This window comes from Nanorana parkeri, unplaced genomic scaffold (assembly GCF_000935625.1).
Source record: "Nanorana parkeri isolate BGI_ZX_2015 unplaced genomic scaffold, ASM93562v1 scaffold411, whole genome shotgun sequence".
In the NCBI taxonomy this organism is placed as follows: Eukaryota; Metazoa; Chordata; class Amphibia; order Anura; family Dicroglossidae; genus Nanorana; species Nanorana parkeri.
The window spans coordinates 514,092-531,922 of NW_017306679.1; the positions used below are offsets into that span (position 1 = coordinate 514,092).

General features: G+C 39.8%; 1 protein-coding gene across 1 annotated transcript in view; it reads left to right on the forward strand.

Moving 5' to 3' along the window:
* LOC108789609 overlaps positions 1–17,831 on the forward strand; it is a 94,651-nt gene that overhangs the window by 50,744 nt on the left and 26,076 nt on the right. Inside the window, exons 5-6 of the mRNA XM_018559670.1 lie at positions 1,292–1,402; positions 11,803–11,900. Of these exons, the coding sequence (XP_018415172.1) occupies positions 1,292–1,402; positions 11,803–11,900 (209 nt within the window). The remainder of the gene's footprint in view (positions 1–1,291; positions 1,403–11,802; positions 11,901–17,831) is intronic.

The window sequence follows — 17,831 nt, forward strand, 5'->3', positions numbered from 1 at the left end:
ATATATATATATATTTATTAAATTTTTCAAATAACATATATACATATACATTTAAATACATAAAACATTTTTTCCTTAAACATATACATTCATTCATTCAATTACATAATATATATATATGACGACTGCATATTCTGCGCTGATTGAGGTCTGTATAGGGGAGAATCTCCACTTCCAGCCTATCACATTTCTACTGGCCCAGTAGGGCAAATGCCACAGTACCCCATATCCCCAACTATTGTCTTTTCACAACTAAAAATAACATGCCGACACACACTTGAGGAACTGTTTATGCATTTTTTTCACCCAAGATTTAAACAACTTTCACTTTTTTTCTAATTAGATTCAGTTGGAAAAATCTGTTAATCCAGGCTGTAAATTCGGACAATTTTGGGTGAAACAATTTATAAACAAACTTAAAGTTGCCTTGTCGCACTCCTTACCGGGGGGTGCTCTTAGCGACTGTGGATTAGGCCTCCAGACAATGTTAGTAGATAACAGTCACCAGCACATCAGAGGTATTTGAAATCCAACGTGATCGTTTATTTAAAATGTCATGTCATCAGAACAAGCGCTTTAGAGGCCGTGCAGGGTCCCCTTCATTAGGCTCAGCAATGACGTCATTGCTGAGCCCGATGAAGGGGACCCTGCGTGGCTGGTGACATTTATCTATTACCAATTTATAAATAGACCCCTTGGGTAGACCCCTACCCAGAAGCTATATCACACCAGATAGATCCTTAGGATATGTCTAGGTATACGATATGATATGTATTAGCTTAGCTGGGAATTTGTGACATGTTCTGCATTGTTAAAGGAAACCTATGAGGTGAGTGAAAATCACTCAGTCTCATAGTTCGAGCCGACGCGCTGACTGGAGGAACGGACGGGGGAGGGGGCGGGTACAGCTGGCTCTGCCTCTAGATAGGCAGAGCCAGCTGTCAATCACGCAGCTGGGTGGATCTCAACAGTAATGTCGGGATCCGTCCCGTCTGCGACGGACTCAGTATACCGTGAGCTGTAGCTCGCGGTATACTGAGCTTTGGGTCACGGGAGGACACTAGTTTGTGTCCTCCCGTGACCCTGGGGAGAACTATGGGGAAAAGCACTGACCCCATTGTTCTCCTTTAAGTCAGAGGTATTCGACGTGTCAGAAGAACACAAAGCATGAACACTCATAGGATATGAAAGGTAATTTTTGAGTATCAGAATATGAAATTATTTATTGAGTGATTATTTCAGAGGACTATAGGAATATATTTACACAAGTATGACCTATTTTTAATTGAAGGTGGATACTGATGAAGATGGATACTTAGACTGCCTCCAGGTACTTATGGCTTTAAAAGAAATTGTTCCAGCAAACGCATTAAGTGATGCTGAAGAGCTCTATGTGTATCGGGTAAGAAAACATATAAATAAGGTATTGCATAGTATCATTATAATCTAACTTCCCCTGAGCAATGTAAGATCATTATCTGTTTCATTGTTGTTTTTTGCTTAATATATATAATCATATCATATATGCCTTTTAGTCATGATGATCCTCTGCCTACATCACATTTTTAATGACCCAGAAAATAAAGCAAATGAAGGCAGAGGTTTCTTTAATTTGTTACGCTACTTGTTATTTCTTCCAAGTCATTTTGTGGGTTCCAAAATCCTGGGATATAGATATGTTAGCACTATATAAAGAACATATCTGGAGGTAAGGACCATCTCAAGCCAAAATGTATTTTTTAACAGGGTTATTCACAAAAGGGTGAAGAGTTTGGAGAAGGCCGGAGAAGGCCGGAGAAGGGAACAATCTAGGACAACATAGCTGAACTGAAAAGTGAGCTGAATTGGAGAATTTTTCCAAATCAGCTATTTAGGGCTACATTGTTCATTTCTCCTGCCTTCTCCAAACCCTTCACCCTTTTGTGAATAACCCTGTTTAGTCTTTGACAGCATAGGGAAGTACTAGAACCTTTTTTCACCTTTTCTAAAAGGAGCACTCACAGTGATAAAACCTTTTTGCGTAAAGTAGAGTGAGGCCATCTGCCAATTTCTTCTCTTCCTGTTTAGTCACCAGGATAGGAACTAAGGGGAATCCCCACAAGCAAGTGAAAATATGGTTAAAAAAAACTTACAGAGGTTCTATCCCTTGCCCACTCCAATCATAATGATAAAAAATTATGTTTTTTACTTTAGTTGGGATTTAATAGTTTGACGTTTTGGTTCCACAGTATTATTTTACACTTTGCTAATAACATTTTAGATTGGCAGTTGCAGCTTGTCTAGTTTGGGGATCAAAAAAGCAAATTTTCTTTACTGGGAACCATAGCCCTAGCTGCAGCTGCTGCAACTCTCCTAGGTTGGGGATGTATCCTGATTATGTAAGAAGGAAACACTGGGGTCTATTCACGAAACAGCCGAAGGATCTAGCCGTAGCTTCGGCCGATCCTTCGGCTAGCTTTCGCCCCAGGACACCTTAAGTAGAACCGAAGGGCTGCTGTACGGGCTATTCACAATAGCCCGTACAGCTCCCGAACTTAGCCGAGCCGCACTGAAAGCTGAAGCTGGCCGAGTGGCCGGCCAGTGGCCGGCCAACAGCCTGCTTCTGACAGCTGGGCGGAGCCAGCCGTGATTTTACGGCTAGCTCCGGCCACTTGCAGAGAGATCAGCGTCCCTGGTTACCAGCTAACCAGGAACACTGATCTCCAGACAGCAAACACTCCCGTCCGTGAAAAAAAAAAGAAAAAGCAGTGTTTCTCTCCTGGGCGGCCGGGAGCGGGAGACTCCCAGAGCGCCCGGGAGAGTTTTTTTTTCTTTTTTTTGACGGCAGCAGAAACGCCGGCCAATAGAAAACTGTTGGGTGGAGCTAGCTGTCATTGCTAGCTCCGCACAATCGTTTTCTATTTATTTTTTTTGTGCTTTTTAAACTATTTTTCTGTTCTGCTCAGTCCCTCGGAGGGACCGAGCAGAACAGCCGAGCCGAATGGCGCTCAGCAGTAAATTAATTAGGGAGTGCAAATTCCATCAACAGAGCACAAAGTGCAATAATTCATAGATTTTAAGGAGTCAGAGTAGTGAAAATAAAACCTGATTAGTTGCCATGTTTGACAGCCCTATACATGTAGTCACTGCTCTTTGCATTGCCTTTCTAGTTACTGCAAGGGTTAACTGCCCAATTTGGTCTAGGGGCTAAAATTAAGAAGACTTACTCACCTGATCCTTGGTCTCACATGGCTGCTAGGCTGGTCCCTGGGCTTTGGTGGTCTAAGGACCAGCTGCATTAGATGTGAGGATGCTAAGGGATATTCCACAGCCAGAGTGGAAGGGGGGGGGGAGATAAGCACTCAACACTGAGTATCAGGTGAGTATATTTTCTTTATATTTTCTTTATGTTAGCCCCTAAACTTAAATGAGAACTATGAGGTGAGTGATTTCCACTCATCCTCATATTTAGAGCCAACCTGTGACAAAGAAGCTGTCACAGATCGGCTCTATTGATCGAAAAGTGAGCATACCATTGGTTGCTCACTTTCCGATCATCGCCCTGCAGAGAGCGGTGACTGTCAGTCACCGCTCCCTGCAGCGATTCGCCCCTCCCTTCTCCGATACTCCAGCGCTGAGTGGAGGAATGGACGGGGGAGGGGCGGACACAGCTGGCTCTGCTAGATAGGCAGAGCCCCATGTCAATCAGCTAGCTGGGTGGATCCAGACATTATTGTCAGGATCCGTCCCGGTTGCGGTGCTCTTAGTGTATAGCAGGCAATAGCCCACTATATACTGAGCGTTAGATCACGGGAGCAGGTTAGTATATGTCCCCTGACCCTAAAGAGAACTATGGGGAAAAGCACTTAACCCATAGTTCTCTTTTAAACAAGCAGTTAACCTTTCCAGTGTGGGGGTAGCCCCGCTGCAAGGGTTAATTTTTACATTTCCTGGAGTGCTACATTGAGGTCAAACCCCTGACTGGATGACATTTGGTTTGCCAAATCACTTTGTACCATTTTTGTACAATTTTTTCCTAAATTACTGTTTTCCCCTTTTTGCATCTCAGTGCTGATGATCTCCTCCAGCTTCTTTGCAGCCACTTCTTGTCTACATACATTCACTCCAGGATTGGCCGCACACCATTGCTCAGGACTGGCTTCCTGATTTTAAATGGTGAACCATATCTAAGCAATGTGTGTTGTCACAGCCACCTTTGGTTTCATTTAGAGGCACATGTTAGTGACAATACAGGAGCACAACTGAGAGACAGTTGACACCCCATAACATGAAGTGTCTGAACAAGGACCTTCGTGGCAGGATTATCAGGTATTATTTTAATGAAAGTTGCATATTCTAAGAGATTGAAAATGACTTTAGAAATTACATTAACATGTTAAAGCTTATATGAGATTTAGTAAGTGGGTTTAAATCTACTTTAAGCCTTCAGCCTTGTTATTGCTTGCAATATTCATATGTTGGCATCTAATCTGGTTTTGACTTAATTGCTAGGGAATACGTTTGGGGCTTTGAAAAAATTAACCAAATAAAGCAAATAATATTAGTATTAACCTTTTTTATTATTTCAGTAAAATGCAGAAGCAGCTAATATTTTCTTAGCTTCCATGTATTACCTTTGCCATTTAATCAGTATGTTCATTATATTCATTACTTACACATTAGTTATCCCATTGCTGAAGCAGTCAGCTTTTCTGTCCACGTACCCTTCTCTGTAGGTACACAGTGGCTAGGTGCCAAGAGCACCCAGTGCATACTATAATAGGCATGTAAAGCAATCTCTCTGGTATCTTAATTCTTCATTGTCCTTTAATGGCAAAGCCTCAATGCTATTCAGACATCAAACAGATATCATATTACCACAAGTTGGTTTAATTCGAGTTTGTTAAGATATAAGCTAAACCAGCTGGGAGGTAATCACACTATAGTATTGGACCGACTCAATGTGTCGTGGGCCAATGTTCATATTCCCATTCTAAAACATCAATTCAATACTTCAATTGTTGCTTAATTTCATTGACTTTATCAGAGCCATTTTGTCCATCTGTCAACATTGTTGTATTCCATGCCTCAATCAGACTAAAAGAGTATTACCTTATAGGCTTTGACCTTATTTTATAAATGTCCTTCCTGTAAAATAATAATAATGAATCAGTAAAGTCCTTTATGGCTTGCATTATTGTATGTTTGCTTTGTCTGTGGTTTCTTTTCTTATGAAATGTTAAACCACAAAAGGTAGCACAGCATTTTGTGCAGCTTGTACGTGTGCCTCCAGTAAACATCCCTTTTATTCACTGCTTCCATGTTTTGTTTAGTACATGAAAAAAAAACAAGTTAAACAAAGTTTTCAAAGAGAAGGTAGAGAAAGAGCGAGGTACCCGGGGTAGAATACACATATCTGTCTACATAGACATCACCTGAGTATAATGGAGTTTTTTAAGGAACACTTTTTTGTCATGAAAGCCTGAAGAGGGAAAACTCGAGTTCTGTGGGTTTGTTCTCAATACTTGAAACACAAAGGCAATTGGCTGGAAGAAAAGAGTTTTATTTGCGAAACAAAGCTTTGTAGGTCACAACCATAGGGTTTTCCATAGAATGGATCCATTCAGAGCAACGAATATGAAAGGGCCTATAATTAAACTTAACATAATACTCTCTCTCTTAGTATTTTAAAGTACCTTGAACAAAGTTGACGTGAAAGTTCCTACTAGACTTTCATGCAAGAAGAAAATTGATTGTAATGAAAGCTGGGATAGTGGGGAAAGTGAGGAGGTGGGAGATTAAGGTACGTTCTTTAGGTTTTTTCAGCTTAATTCTGACAGTAGGAAAAGCAAATATAAAGGACTCAAGTGGTACCAACCCCTTCATCTCTGAAGGATTTGAAAACATTGGCCATATTCTGTTATTAGCTGCTTGTTTAAACTTGTCATTTATCATCACTGACAAAGTACAACTGAAAGTTCAAACCATTGACGTTTAGGATCAGATTTTCTCCATAATACCATATTTATTGCTGTTTTTGTTAATTAGGAATCATTTTAAAAGGTGGACCAATCAGTCATGTTTTTTGTAAGAGGATTTTGATTCCTGATTTCATCTCTGTGTTTGGCGGAGGAAACTCTAGTGTATTAACAACTCCAGGCAACAAGTAAATCAGTTAGTGACCTGTTAATACTATCCAGCAATCAATCGTGATAAAATCAGGAGGTCCACTCTATGTACTTATAATGTGCATTTATATAATCTCATACAGTCAAGTTCATCAGGCTGCTCGTGACATCTGTGCAGGGCTGCAGTCACATAAAGGGGTCTATTCACAAAGCTGCCGAAGGATCTGGCCGTAGCTTCGGCCGATCCTTCGGCTAGCTTCGGCACCAGGACCCCTTCGGTTCAGGAGAACCGAGGGGGTGCTGTACGGGCTATTCACAAAAAATCACATTATACTATTCTATATATTTGATTATTCATACAATGGTTCTAACACTCATTCAGGAAAATATAGTGTATACTTTTATTTAAAAAAAATATCAAAATATATACAAAGAAATATAGGCAATTACATATTTGAATAATTTGCAATGAAGACATTAATAAGACACCATGGAATTATTGGATAAATATCAACTAGATTGAAGAAAGGGGGAGGAGGGAGCAGGAGAGTGGCTTTCCCCTGTCATGCCTGCATATTTGTGGAGACAAAGAAAGCTTGCTAGCACACACAGGGGTGGCTCCATAAGAACCAACAAAGTAAAGTAGCCACCATACAACAGGATATCAGGTCCAGTGCTCAGGGGACCTGCTGATTCTATAGGAAACTAAATATTTTAAACATCAAGGAGCAACATCCATTGTAAGTGATTTAATCAGCATTTGAAATTGCTTAAAAACCTTTTTGACTTTAAAGTGACTCTAAACTCAGGAGTTAAATCTTAAAAATACATTCAAGTACCCCAACTATTAACAAAAATGGATCTTATTTGTGTATCATTCGGCTGTAGATCAGCAAATCATCTCTGAATTGGGGCTGACACTGTCCTTCCTTCTGGAGGGTTGCTACTTTTGTTCGCCATGGTCCCTGTCCATGGGCCACTGCTCCAAGCTTGCTCCCATGCTAGACTATTATTTCAAAACAAATTAGTAAACTAACCATGAGATTGTAGTCCATTATGGGAGTGAGCTTGGAGCGGTGGCTACCTTGTAACACACACAGGACCATGGAGAAGAAAAGTAGCCACCCTCCAGAAGGAAGGACACCAATTTAAAGATGATTTCAGGATCTACAGCCAAGTGATACACAAATAAGTTACATTTCAGTTAATAGTTAAGGCACTTGATGGCATTTTAAAGGTTTAACTCTTGAGTTTAGTGTCACATTAATATCACTTTAAAGAAAAGCAGGATTTTTTTCTTGCACATGATTGGTGAATTGAAGTCAGTACAACCTTAGCTCATTCTCTAAGCTACTACTGACTCCACCGGGTTAATTATTCACAGAGATATAAACAAGCTGCTCAAATTGCAGCCAGCTTATTCAGCAAAGATGTAAAAAAAAAGGTTATTTATACATCATCATCACAATATTTTAAGCCAGGTAATTAGCAAGAAAAAACATTTATTACTTTCAGTGTACCTGTTGCAAATATACTTAGGACATAACATGAAACATGGGGGCATACCTCAACTCCCCATCCTCAAACCGCCACCTTCACTTAGCTGAATGTTGATATGTCCACGATGGCACAAGTGCAGCAATGTCACTGCACTTGTAGTCCGCTGTTTCTTTCCATTCTCCATAACAGGTCTGTTTGGATCTGCTGGGGATCCAGAAGGGGAAAGATACCTCCGTATTTTTAAATGTAGACAGTGTAAATACCTAAATTTGATTTGGTATCAGCCTCTCATCAATTCCCTGTCCAACAGCATTCAGACAAGGAGAAGCATGGGCAGCACTAGGGGACAATCAACTGTACTAAAAAAAGGAGAGAGCAAAGTGAGCAAGCAATAATTTCATCAGTCTGGCATTGCTCAGTCACTGTCCAATCCCCAACTGGGGGCACAAAAAGAGAAATGTTTTGCTTTACTTCAAGTCACCAACCTGACTCTATTGTTTGGTAGGACTAAGTAAACCTCAGGGCTATCTGGACAGAATTACAAATCCGTTACAAGGTAAAACAGCTCCAATATGCCCTTTGACCCTGTATTCAGCTGTTTGCCTGGAGTTCTGCTTTAAGGAAATCTATATATGTTTATGTGCTTCATTGCATTATCGTGTGTGTGCAAGCTAGTTTATGATTCTGCAAGTGTGGAACTATCTAGCAAGAACAGGAGAGGTAAACTTGCTAACAATATAAAATAGAAGTAATTTTCTTTGTTTTTTTTACCAACACTTAGAAAAACTTGTTGTGATAAAATATGTAGGCTAGAATTCTGGAGCAATCTATGCAATTATTAGTTGTCTGCCATTCATACATTTCCTCTAGCTTCAATAATTGTGAATCACTGACCTGGAACAAGTTTACAAATCTAGATTTCTAATTTGACTTCCTGCATATTTGTTCCAGGTCAGTGAAGCCAAAGGCTGTCAGGCAATTAGAATTTCCATATTTCTACCATGACAGGTTTCCTTTGGTGACTCATAGATATAAGTATATTTAATACAGGTATTTATATAGCGCCAACATACCCAGTGCTTTACATACTGCACATTCATATCAGTCCCTGCCCTAAAGGAGCTTACAATCTAAGGTACTAATCACACATGTATACAGACAGGACAGGAGCCAATTAACCTTCCAGCATGTCTTTGGAGCAGGGGCGGACTGGGCCAGGGGGCAGGGTGGCAATTGCCCCCGGGGCCTCTCTGGTGAATGTACAAACGGCCCCCGCCGGCACAGCAGCAATCGCTTTGTTCATCTCTCCCCTGTCGGCCGCTCTGCTCCTGCAGCAGCCTGGAAGGAGAAGAAGAAACTTAGGACATAACACTGCGCCACATGCTGACCTCTGCACTGCATCACATGCTGACCTCTGCACTGCCCTTGATCAGCCCGTGTGGTGCGCAGGCTCCTCAAGAGCTTCCTCCGCCCACTTCTTCTGCTATTGGCTGGAGGGAGACTGCACTCCTACTGCCTGTCTGCTGGGTTCTAAAGGGAGGACAGCAGGAAGTGGCTGGAATCACCTCCAAACGTGCAGGAAACCTTGCTGCTCCTCCCAACCACCCCCACCAGGAGAGGAAAAGAAGATGGCACAGCATCTGAAACAGGAGAGGAAAAGAGTCACTGTAAGTCCCTCTTCTTTCTGTGTGACCACTGCACTGCGTTACATGCTGACCGCTGCACTGCGCTATATGCTGACCGCTGCACTGCGTTACATGCTGACCCCTGCACTGCGTTACATGCTGACCGCTGCACTGCGTTAAATGCTGACCGTTTGCACTGCATTAGATGCTGACTGCTGCACTGCGTTACATACTGACCGCAGATTGCTGCACTGCGTTACATGCCGATCGCTGCACTGCGTTACATGCTGACCGCTGCACTGCATTACATATTGGCCGCTGTACTGTGTTACATGCTGACCACTGTACTGCATTACATGCTGATTGCTGCACTGCATTACATGCTGACCATTGCACTGCGTTACTGACTGCTGCATTGCGTTACATACTGACTGCTGCACTGCATTACATACTGCCTGCGGCACTGTGTTACATGCTGACCTCTGCAGTGCATTACATGCTGACTTCTGCACTGCGTTACATGCTGACTTTTGCACTGTGTTACATGATGACCTCTGCACTGCACCACATGCTGATCTCTGCACTGCGTCACATGCTGACCGTTGTACTGTGTTACATGCTGACCACTGCATTGCGTTACATACTGACTGCTGCACTGTGTTACATGCTGACTGCTGCACTTTGTTACATACTGACCGCTGACCTCAGCACTGCGTTACATACTAAACTCTGCACTGCGTTACATGCTGACTGCTGCACTGCGTAACATGCTGACCTCTGATGCCTACAAATGTTTTCAAACCAGAGATGCACTGATAGCCCTCCTGAGACCCTCCAAGACCAAGACATCAGGCTGACACCCCAGAGCAGAGCAGCATAGAGTATGTAGCAAATTAATATACTATATACTATTATTCTGCATTGCTGTATAATGTATTGCTAGGATTTATAGTCCTCCATAGTTGGTGGTATTCTGCATTGCTGTATAATGTGCTGGAATTTGTAGTCCCTCTACAGCTTGGAGTCAGTCGCAGAACTAAAAGGGGCACAGCGGTCGTGTCGTGCACAGAACTGACAAATCATCCCCACACTACCAATTTTCTTGTCATGACATACACTTAAGAGGAACCCAGTGCCCATAACAAGTATTAAGGAATCTTAATACTTCTTACTAATACTACTTATTCTGGCCAACAAATCATGCTACTTTCGGGGGCCACCAGAAGCTAGGCCCAACTGAGAACTTACAATCTCACTTCAAGCCTTGTTCAGCAAAACACTTGTAGAGACAACAAGTTTCTCCTTTGAGAAAGTACTCCAAAGCAGGAGCCAATTACTGATTTTTAGTGCTAAAGATTCGGAATCATATAGGATGATGCTCTAAAAGAGTCACCAAGATACAAATGCCAAATGCTTCTCTGACTTAGGGGTCTATTCACGAAGCAGCCGAAGGATCTAGCCGTAGCTTCGGCTGATCCTTCGGCTAGCTTTGGCCCCAGGACCCCTTCGGTTCAGTAGAACCGAATGGCTGCTGTACGGGCTACTCACTATAGCCCGTACAGCTCCCGAACGTGGGAAATAATATGTTAGTTGTCAGATTGTGAAACCTTGTCAGATGGAAATATAGATTTTACTAGTATAATTCATATTTAGAATAATTGTCAGTAAGGGTGTGTTCACTGGAGCGTAATAATATGATCTCCAGCCCCTTTTAGCACACCCCTCTGACCCCTTGATTGAGTGTAGTTAGATCTCGAGGTCCAGCAAAAAGCTGCTGAAATTCACAGTTGCAGCTCTCATTTGACATTGAAACTAGTAAGAACACTGAGAGAGCCATGTTTCTGTGAGACAGTGACTCTGATACATCATCATGGACTTACTCTGCAAGTGAATTGAACCCTACACGGAACCCAAGACCAGGCAAACCTTGATTAGATATTTTTCACTTTTAATTTTACTGTTGTTTTTTTGTGACGCTGTATTATTTTTTCTGTAAATATTTATTTTGAACAATGACGCTGTCCATTAGCTTCAAATAATTTAAAGGATTGGTGTTTTTTCCACATTGCCCTCAAAGTCGCATAAAAAGGAGGACCCTCTCCCCTCGGTACAGTAGTTATAAAAATGTTTTTATATTGGTAGTACATGTTCCCCATAGCGGTGTCCAGCTCCCCATGTCATTAATATCGTGTTTTCATGTCATAAAATAGCATGTATTCATGTACCATGTTGGTATATTACATATGTATGAGATAGATAGATAGATAGATAGATAGATAGATAGATAGATAGATAGATAGATAGATAGATAGATAGATAGATAGATAGATAGATAGATAGGGCAGCTTGTGAACTTTCCAATATCAGAACCTTTGCTAAACATGCACAATTGTATTTCCATGATTGCTAGTACTCAGATGATTTAATTTTAAAGCTTGTTTTGTTTACTATGCTAATGCAGCTTGTGTTTGCAACAATCAGAGCTCATTATCTTCCCTTCCAAGCTCAGAAACAATCTGCTCATGTTCAATTCTTCATCATCTCAGCACTATCCATCTTTACTCTTCCAGATTCTGGAGATTGTGGACTATTATGTAACAGATGGCCTAACAGACCTACGACTCTTTGCTGTGATGGCTAGCTTGGCGCAGAAAATAGCAGCACTAGAGTAAGTATTCAAAGCCCATGGACGCTCATGAATTTTAACTCATTGGTGACAAAGGAATTAAATAGGGTGCATACTGCTTCATTACTAAAAAAAAAAAAAAGTGTAATTAAAAGACTTGGATGGCTCTCCAGCGCTGAGTGCCTCCTTTCCACTAAGAAAAGCTGTCCCTTAATGCAAGATTAATCAAACTAGGCTATTATGTGTGTTTCATTTCCAATTGCACACAGCATCAAAAGAATAACTTCATTAAGCTACATAAGAATTCCAGTAGACATATTATTTTACATTGTACCAAGATGTGACCAATTTCAAATGTAGAATGCAGTATTAATAATATATTTAATGAAATATAGCATACTTAATATACTAAAAAGAGATCAAGTAAGTTTTACGCTTTTGTTTTAAAATTGTTATATTTCTGAATTCTTCACATTTTACCAAGCAGCTAATTTGTAGAGCCATCAGCATGTCAAAAGATTAAACACAGACAGAATGATCGTTATTGAATTAAGTGTTCAGATCACACTACCTGGTTGCATCTGTATTTATTAAAAATAAGTTGATCCAAACGTAATATTTAAGTTATAGGTGATGTCCTATATGTCTTAGATTTTCCAGCAGCACAATCTCCCTGCCATGGCTTTACGTCTGTCCACCTGGTAATTTTGGGTGCATGCTCTAGCATGCACCTCGTATTCTCTGTAAACTATTACTAATCCAAAAGGAAGATTGAGACCCCTCATAATAGCCACAGCAATTGCGAAGAGCCAGGAGCAAATATTAGTTTTGGGCTGACTGCCCTTTAAAAAAGTACAGGGTGTGTTCATGCTCCTTATGGGCCAATAACTACAATAACCAGCTACGTACAGATTCAGATAGTGAGAGGTAATGGAGAGGTGCAGCTTTCATGAACCCCAAAGCCCAAGGCCCTATGGTGGTAATTGCATCTGCTGGGATGGTAGTTCTGTTTATAAATTCAAAATAGTCAAGAAATAGCAGAAGTCTGGTAACCTCCCTCCTACAGCTAGCCAAAACTTTTGGAATTGTTTGGAATTGGGATGGGAAATGGCATTACTGTATATGCAGGTCACCAGAAATTGAAATGCCTTATATACATGGTGATGTATAAAGCATATGCTGATTTATTGAAGTATGTACAGATAAGTCTAGCCAAAACTAATATTTCAGTTTTTGGTAGATGCCTATGGTTTATACCTTGTGATAATTTTATCTTGCTCTCAGAGACTCCCCGTTATGTCTTTTACTTTATATTATGGAGAATGAACCCCGAGTTGTAGAAACACACAAAGGTAGGTAGGAACAACCAGCACAATCCCAGGTGATACAGGAAGAGAATTTGAAAATATGACAGGAAGATCTCACTAGACATTTTAGATGTTTTGTTGCAGCAGGCAAGATGGCTGAATCCAGGTTTTTCTGAGCACCATCACAGTGATCTGTTCTAATAGAAAGGACTGAAACTTGAAGATTGTGTTTCTCGTTTAACTTCATTAACATACAATGCAAACCCCTCACCACTCATAATCCCTCCTAACATTACAAGGAAGGAGAGGCCAAGTAGATATTTTAACCACTTCTGAAGCCAAGAAACCCTAGCCCAAGTAAAAGCAATATAAACTGCAAGAAGCATTTTTAATTGTTTTTTAAAGTTTATGCTATGTGAATGTGAACATGTAACAAATATAAAATAGGTGCCATCCCAATTTGGCTGCAACAGTGGAAATACACTTTAAGTGTACACTTTCTAGCAGAAAATGAGCACTATACTGTAGCACTTTTAACAATTTATATAAAACAAACAGTGGAGATTTTATAATGTTTTCTGAATGATAGATAGATAGATAGATAGATAGATAGATAGATAGATAGATAGATAGATAGATAGATAGATAGATAGATAGATAGATACTGACATTCATATAGTTCACATACCCATGGTTACATACCTAGAGTAGACCCCATTTTCAATCATGTGTAAGTTTTATATTAGACATGCAATTTTAGCATATTTGGACATTCCGATGCATCCAAATTTCCATATGAACAAAATAACAATTTCAAACGTATCCGAATTTTCCGATAACGAAAATACTAATGTATCCAAAATGTTTCTGAATGTAATTCAGAAGCAATTAATGTTGTTAAACGTTAAAATTATTATTTTTTTAAACATCGTGGCGTCCCCTCCCTAATTCTTACCAGACCCCATATGAGATAGATAGATAGATAGATAGATAGATAGATAGATAGATAGATAGATAGATAGATAGATAGATAGATAGATAGATAGATAGGGCAGCTTGTGAACTTTCCAATATCAGAACCTTTGCTAAACATGCACAATTGTATTTCCATGATTGCTAGTACTCAGATGATTTAATTTTAAAGCTTGTTTTGTTTACTATGCTAATGCAGCTTGTGTTTGCAACAATCAGAGCTCATTATCTTCCCTTCCAAGCTCAGAAACAATCTGCTCATGTTCAATTCTTCATCATCTCAGCACTATCCATCTTTACTCTTCCAGATTCTGGAGATTGTGGACTATTATGTAACAGATGGCCTAACAGACCTACGACTCTTTGCTGTGATGGCTAGCTTGGCGCAGAAAATAGCAGCACTAGAGTAAGTATTCAAAGCCCATGGACGCTCATGAATTTTAACTCATTGGTGACAAAGGAATTAAATAGGGTGCATACTGCTTCATTACTAAAAAAAAAAAAAAGTGTAATTAAAAGACTTGGATGGCTCTCCAGCGCTGAGTGCCTCCTTTCCACTAAGAAAAGCTGTCCCTTAATGCAAGATTAATCAAACTAGGCTATTATGTGTGTTTCATTTCCAATTGCACACAGCATCAAAAGAATAACTTCATTAAGCTACATAAGAATTCCAGTAGACATATTATTTTACATTGTACCAAGATGTGACCAATTTCAAATGTAGAATGCAGTATTAATAATATATTTAATGAAATATAGCATACTTAATATACTAAAAAGAGATCAAGTAAGTTTTACGCTTTTGTTTTAAAATTGTTATATTTCTGAATTCTTCACATTTTACCAAGCAGCTAATTTGTAGAGCCATCAGCATGTCAAAAGATTAAACACAGACAGAATGATCGTTATTGAATTAAGTGTTCAGATCACACTACCTGGTTGCATCTGTATTTATTAAAAATAAGTTGATCCAAACGTAATATTTAAGTTATAGGTGATGTCCTATATGTCTTAGATTTTCCAGCAGCACAATCTCCCTGCCATGGCTTTACGTCTGTCCACCTGGTAATTTTGGGTGCATGCTCTAGCATGCACCTCGTATTCTCTGTAAACTATTACTAATCCAAAAGGAAGATTGAGACCCCTCATAATAGCCACAGCAATTGCGAAGAGCCAGGAGCAAATATTAGTTTTGGGCTGACTGCCCTTTAAAAAAGTACAGGGTGTGTTCATGCTCCTTATGGGCCAATAACTACAATAACCAGCTACGTACAGATTCAGATAGTGAGAGGTAATGGAGAGGTGCAGCTTTCATGAACCCCAAAGCCCAAGGCCCTATGGTGGTAATTGCATCTGCTGGGATGGTAGTTCTGTTTATAAATTCAAAATAGTCAAGAAATAGCAGAAGTCTGGTAACCTCCCTCCTACAGCTAGCCAAAACTTTTGGAATTGTTTGGAATTGGGATGGGAAATGGCATTACTGTATATGCAGGTCACCAGAAATTGAAATGCCTTATATACATGGTGATGTATAAAGCATATGCTGATTTATTGAAGTATGTACAGATAAGTCTAGCCAAAACTAATATTTCAGTTTTTGGTAGATGCCTATGGTTTATACCTTGTGATAATTTTATCTTGCTCTCAGAGACTCCCCGTTATGTCTTTTACTTTATATTATGGAGAATGAACCCCGAGTTGTAGAAACACACAAAGGTAGGTAGGAACAACCAGCACAATCCCAGGTGATACAGGAAGAGAATTTGAAAATATGACAGGAAGATCTCACTAGACATTTTAGATGTTTTGTTGCAGCAGGCAAGATGGCTGAATCCAGGTTTTTCTGAGCACCATCACAGTGATCTGTTCTAATAGAAAGGACTGAAACTTGAAGATTGTGTTTCTCGTTTAACTTCATTAACATACAATGCAAACCCCTCACCACTCATAATCCCTCCTAACATTACAAGGAAGGAGAGGCCAAGTAGATATTTTAACCACTTCTGAAGCCAAGAAACCCTAGCCCAAGTAAAAGCAATATAAACTGCAAGAAGCATTTTTAATTGTTTTTTAAAGTTTATGCTATGTGAATGTGAACATGTAACAAATATAAAATAGGTGCCATCCCAATTTGGCTGCAACAGTGGAAATACACTTTAAGTGTACACTTTCTAGCAGAAAATGAGCACTATACTGTAGCACTTTTAACAATTTATATAAAACAAACAGTGGAGATTTTATAATGTTTTCTGAATGATAGATAGATAGATAGATAGATAGATAGATAGATAGATAGATAGATAGATAGATAGATAGATAGATAGATAGATAGATACTGACATTCATATAGTTCACATACCCATGGTTACATACCTAGAGTAGACCCCATTTTCAATCATGTGTAAGTTTTATATTAGACATGCAATTTTAGCATATTTGGACATTCCGATGCATCCAAATTTCCATATGAACAAAATAACAATTTCAAACGTATCCGAATTTTCCGATAACGAAAATACTAATGTATCCAAAATGTTTCTGAATGTAATTCAGAAGCAATTAATGTTGTTAAACGTTAAAATTATTATTTTTTTAAACATCGTGGCGTCCCCTCCCTAATTCTTACCAGACCCCTTAGGTCTGGTAGGAATTTTAGGTGAGACCCCAATGCCAAAAAAAAACAAAAAAAAGTGTGGGGTCACCCCACTAAAATCTCTTGCCAGACTCTTAACCTGAGCAGCAGCCTGGCAGAGCAGGATAGGGAATAACGAGTGTGCGACCCTCCCTCCTGCACCATTGCAGGCCTGCCCAAGTTGACGGCATGTGGCCTGGTATGGATCGCTCCCCCCTTTACTGCTCTGCAAGGCTGCTGCTCGGAACAAGGATCTGGTAAGGTATTTTGGGGGGGGGGCACCACACTTTTTTTTAATTTTTTTGGCTTTGGGGTCCCACCTAAAATTCGTACCAGACCTAAAGGGTCTAGTATGATTTCGGGGTGTGGTACCACACGCTATTTAAGGGAATTTGAAAAAAAAAATAGCAAATGTTCCTGTGGACTGTCAAAAGTTAAAAAGAAAAAAGTAAACATTTAATGTCACTTTTCTAAAACGAACGGTCATTCATAAATATAGTTTAACTCATCCAAAATCAAATCCAAAAATTTAGAAAGATCCGAATAAGGAAACAAATGGACATTCGGACCTGAAACCCAAAATATCTGCATTGTACTTATAGTACTTATATGCTGGCAAAATATGCCTGGCTGTCACTTAAAATAACCTGTATGTATTCTAAATAATGTATCCGTGCTTGTTCACAAAGTTCACAATGTCACAGTGTTATCATACTGTATACTATCAGAGTGAATCTGTTAATAAACTGCATGTTTTAAAAATATATCTCATTAACACCTTAGTGTATCCCAATTAATCTTGCAAACATGTAAGGATTATACTCATGTTCTTTTTTAGAAGCAAAAGCCCCTTGAGCAGATAATACAGGCATCAGTTACTTTTAAGATGTGTGAAGTCAGGTCACCAGGGAACTCCTGTTCATGTTGGTCAATTGGGTCATCAGCACAATGTGGAAATTCTCTTTTCTTTCTGCTCTGTAGCTCAGCCCATCTGCTCGTCTCTAACCATATGGTGTACAATAGGCTGAGACTGGAGAAATGCTGCTTTCATGTATCTGAATG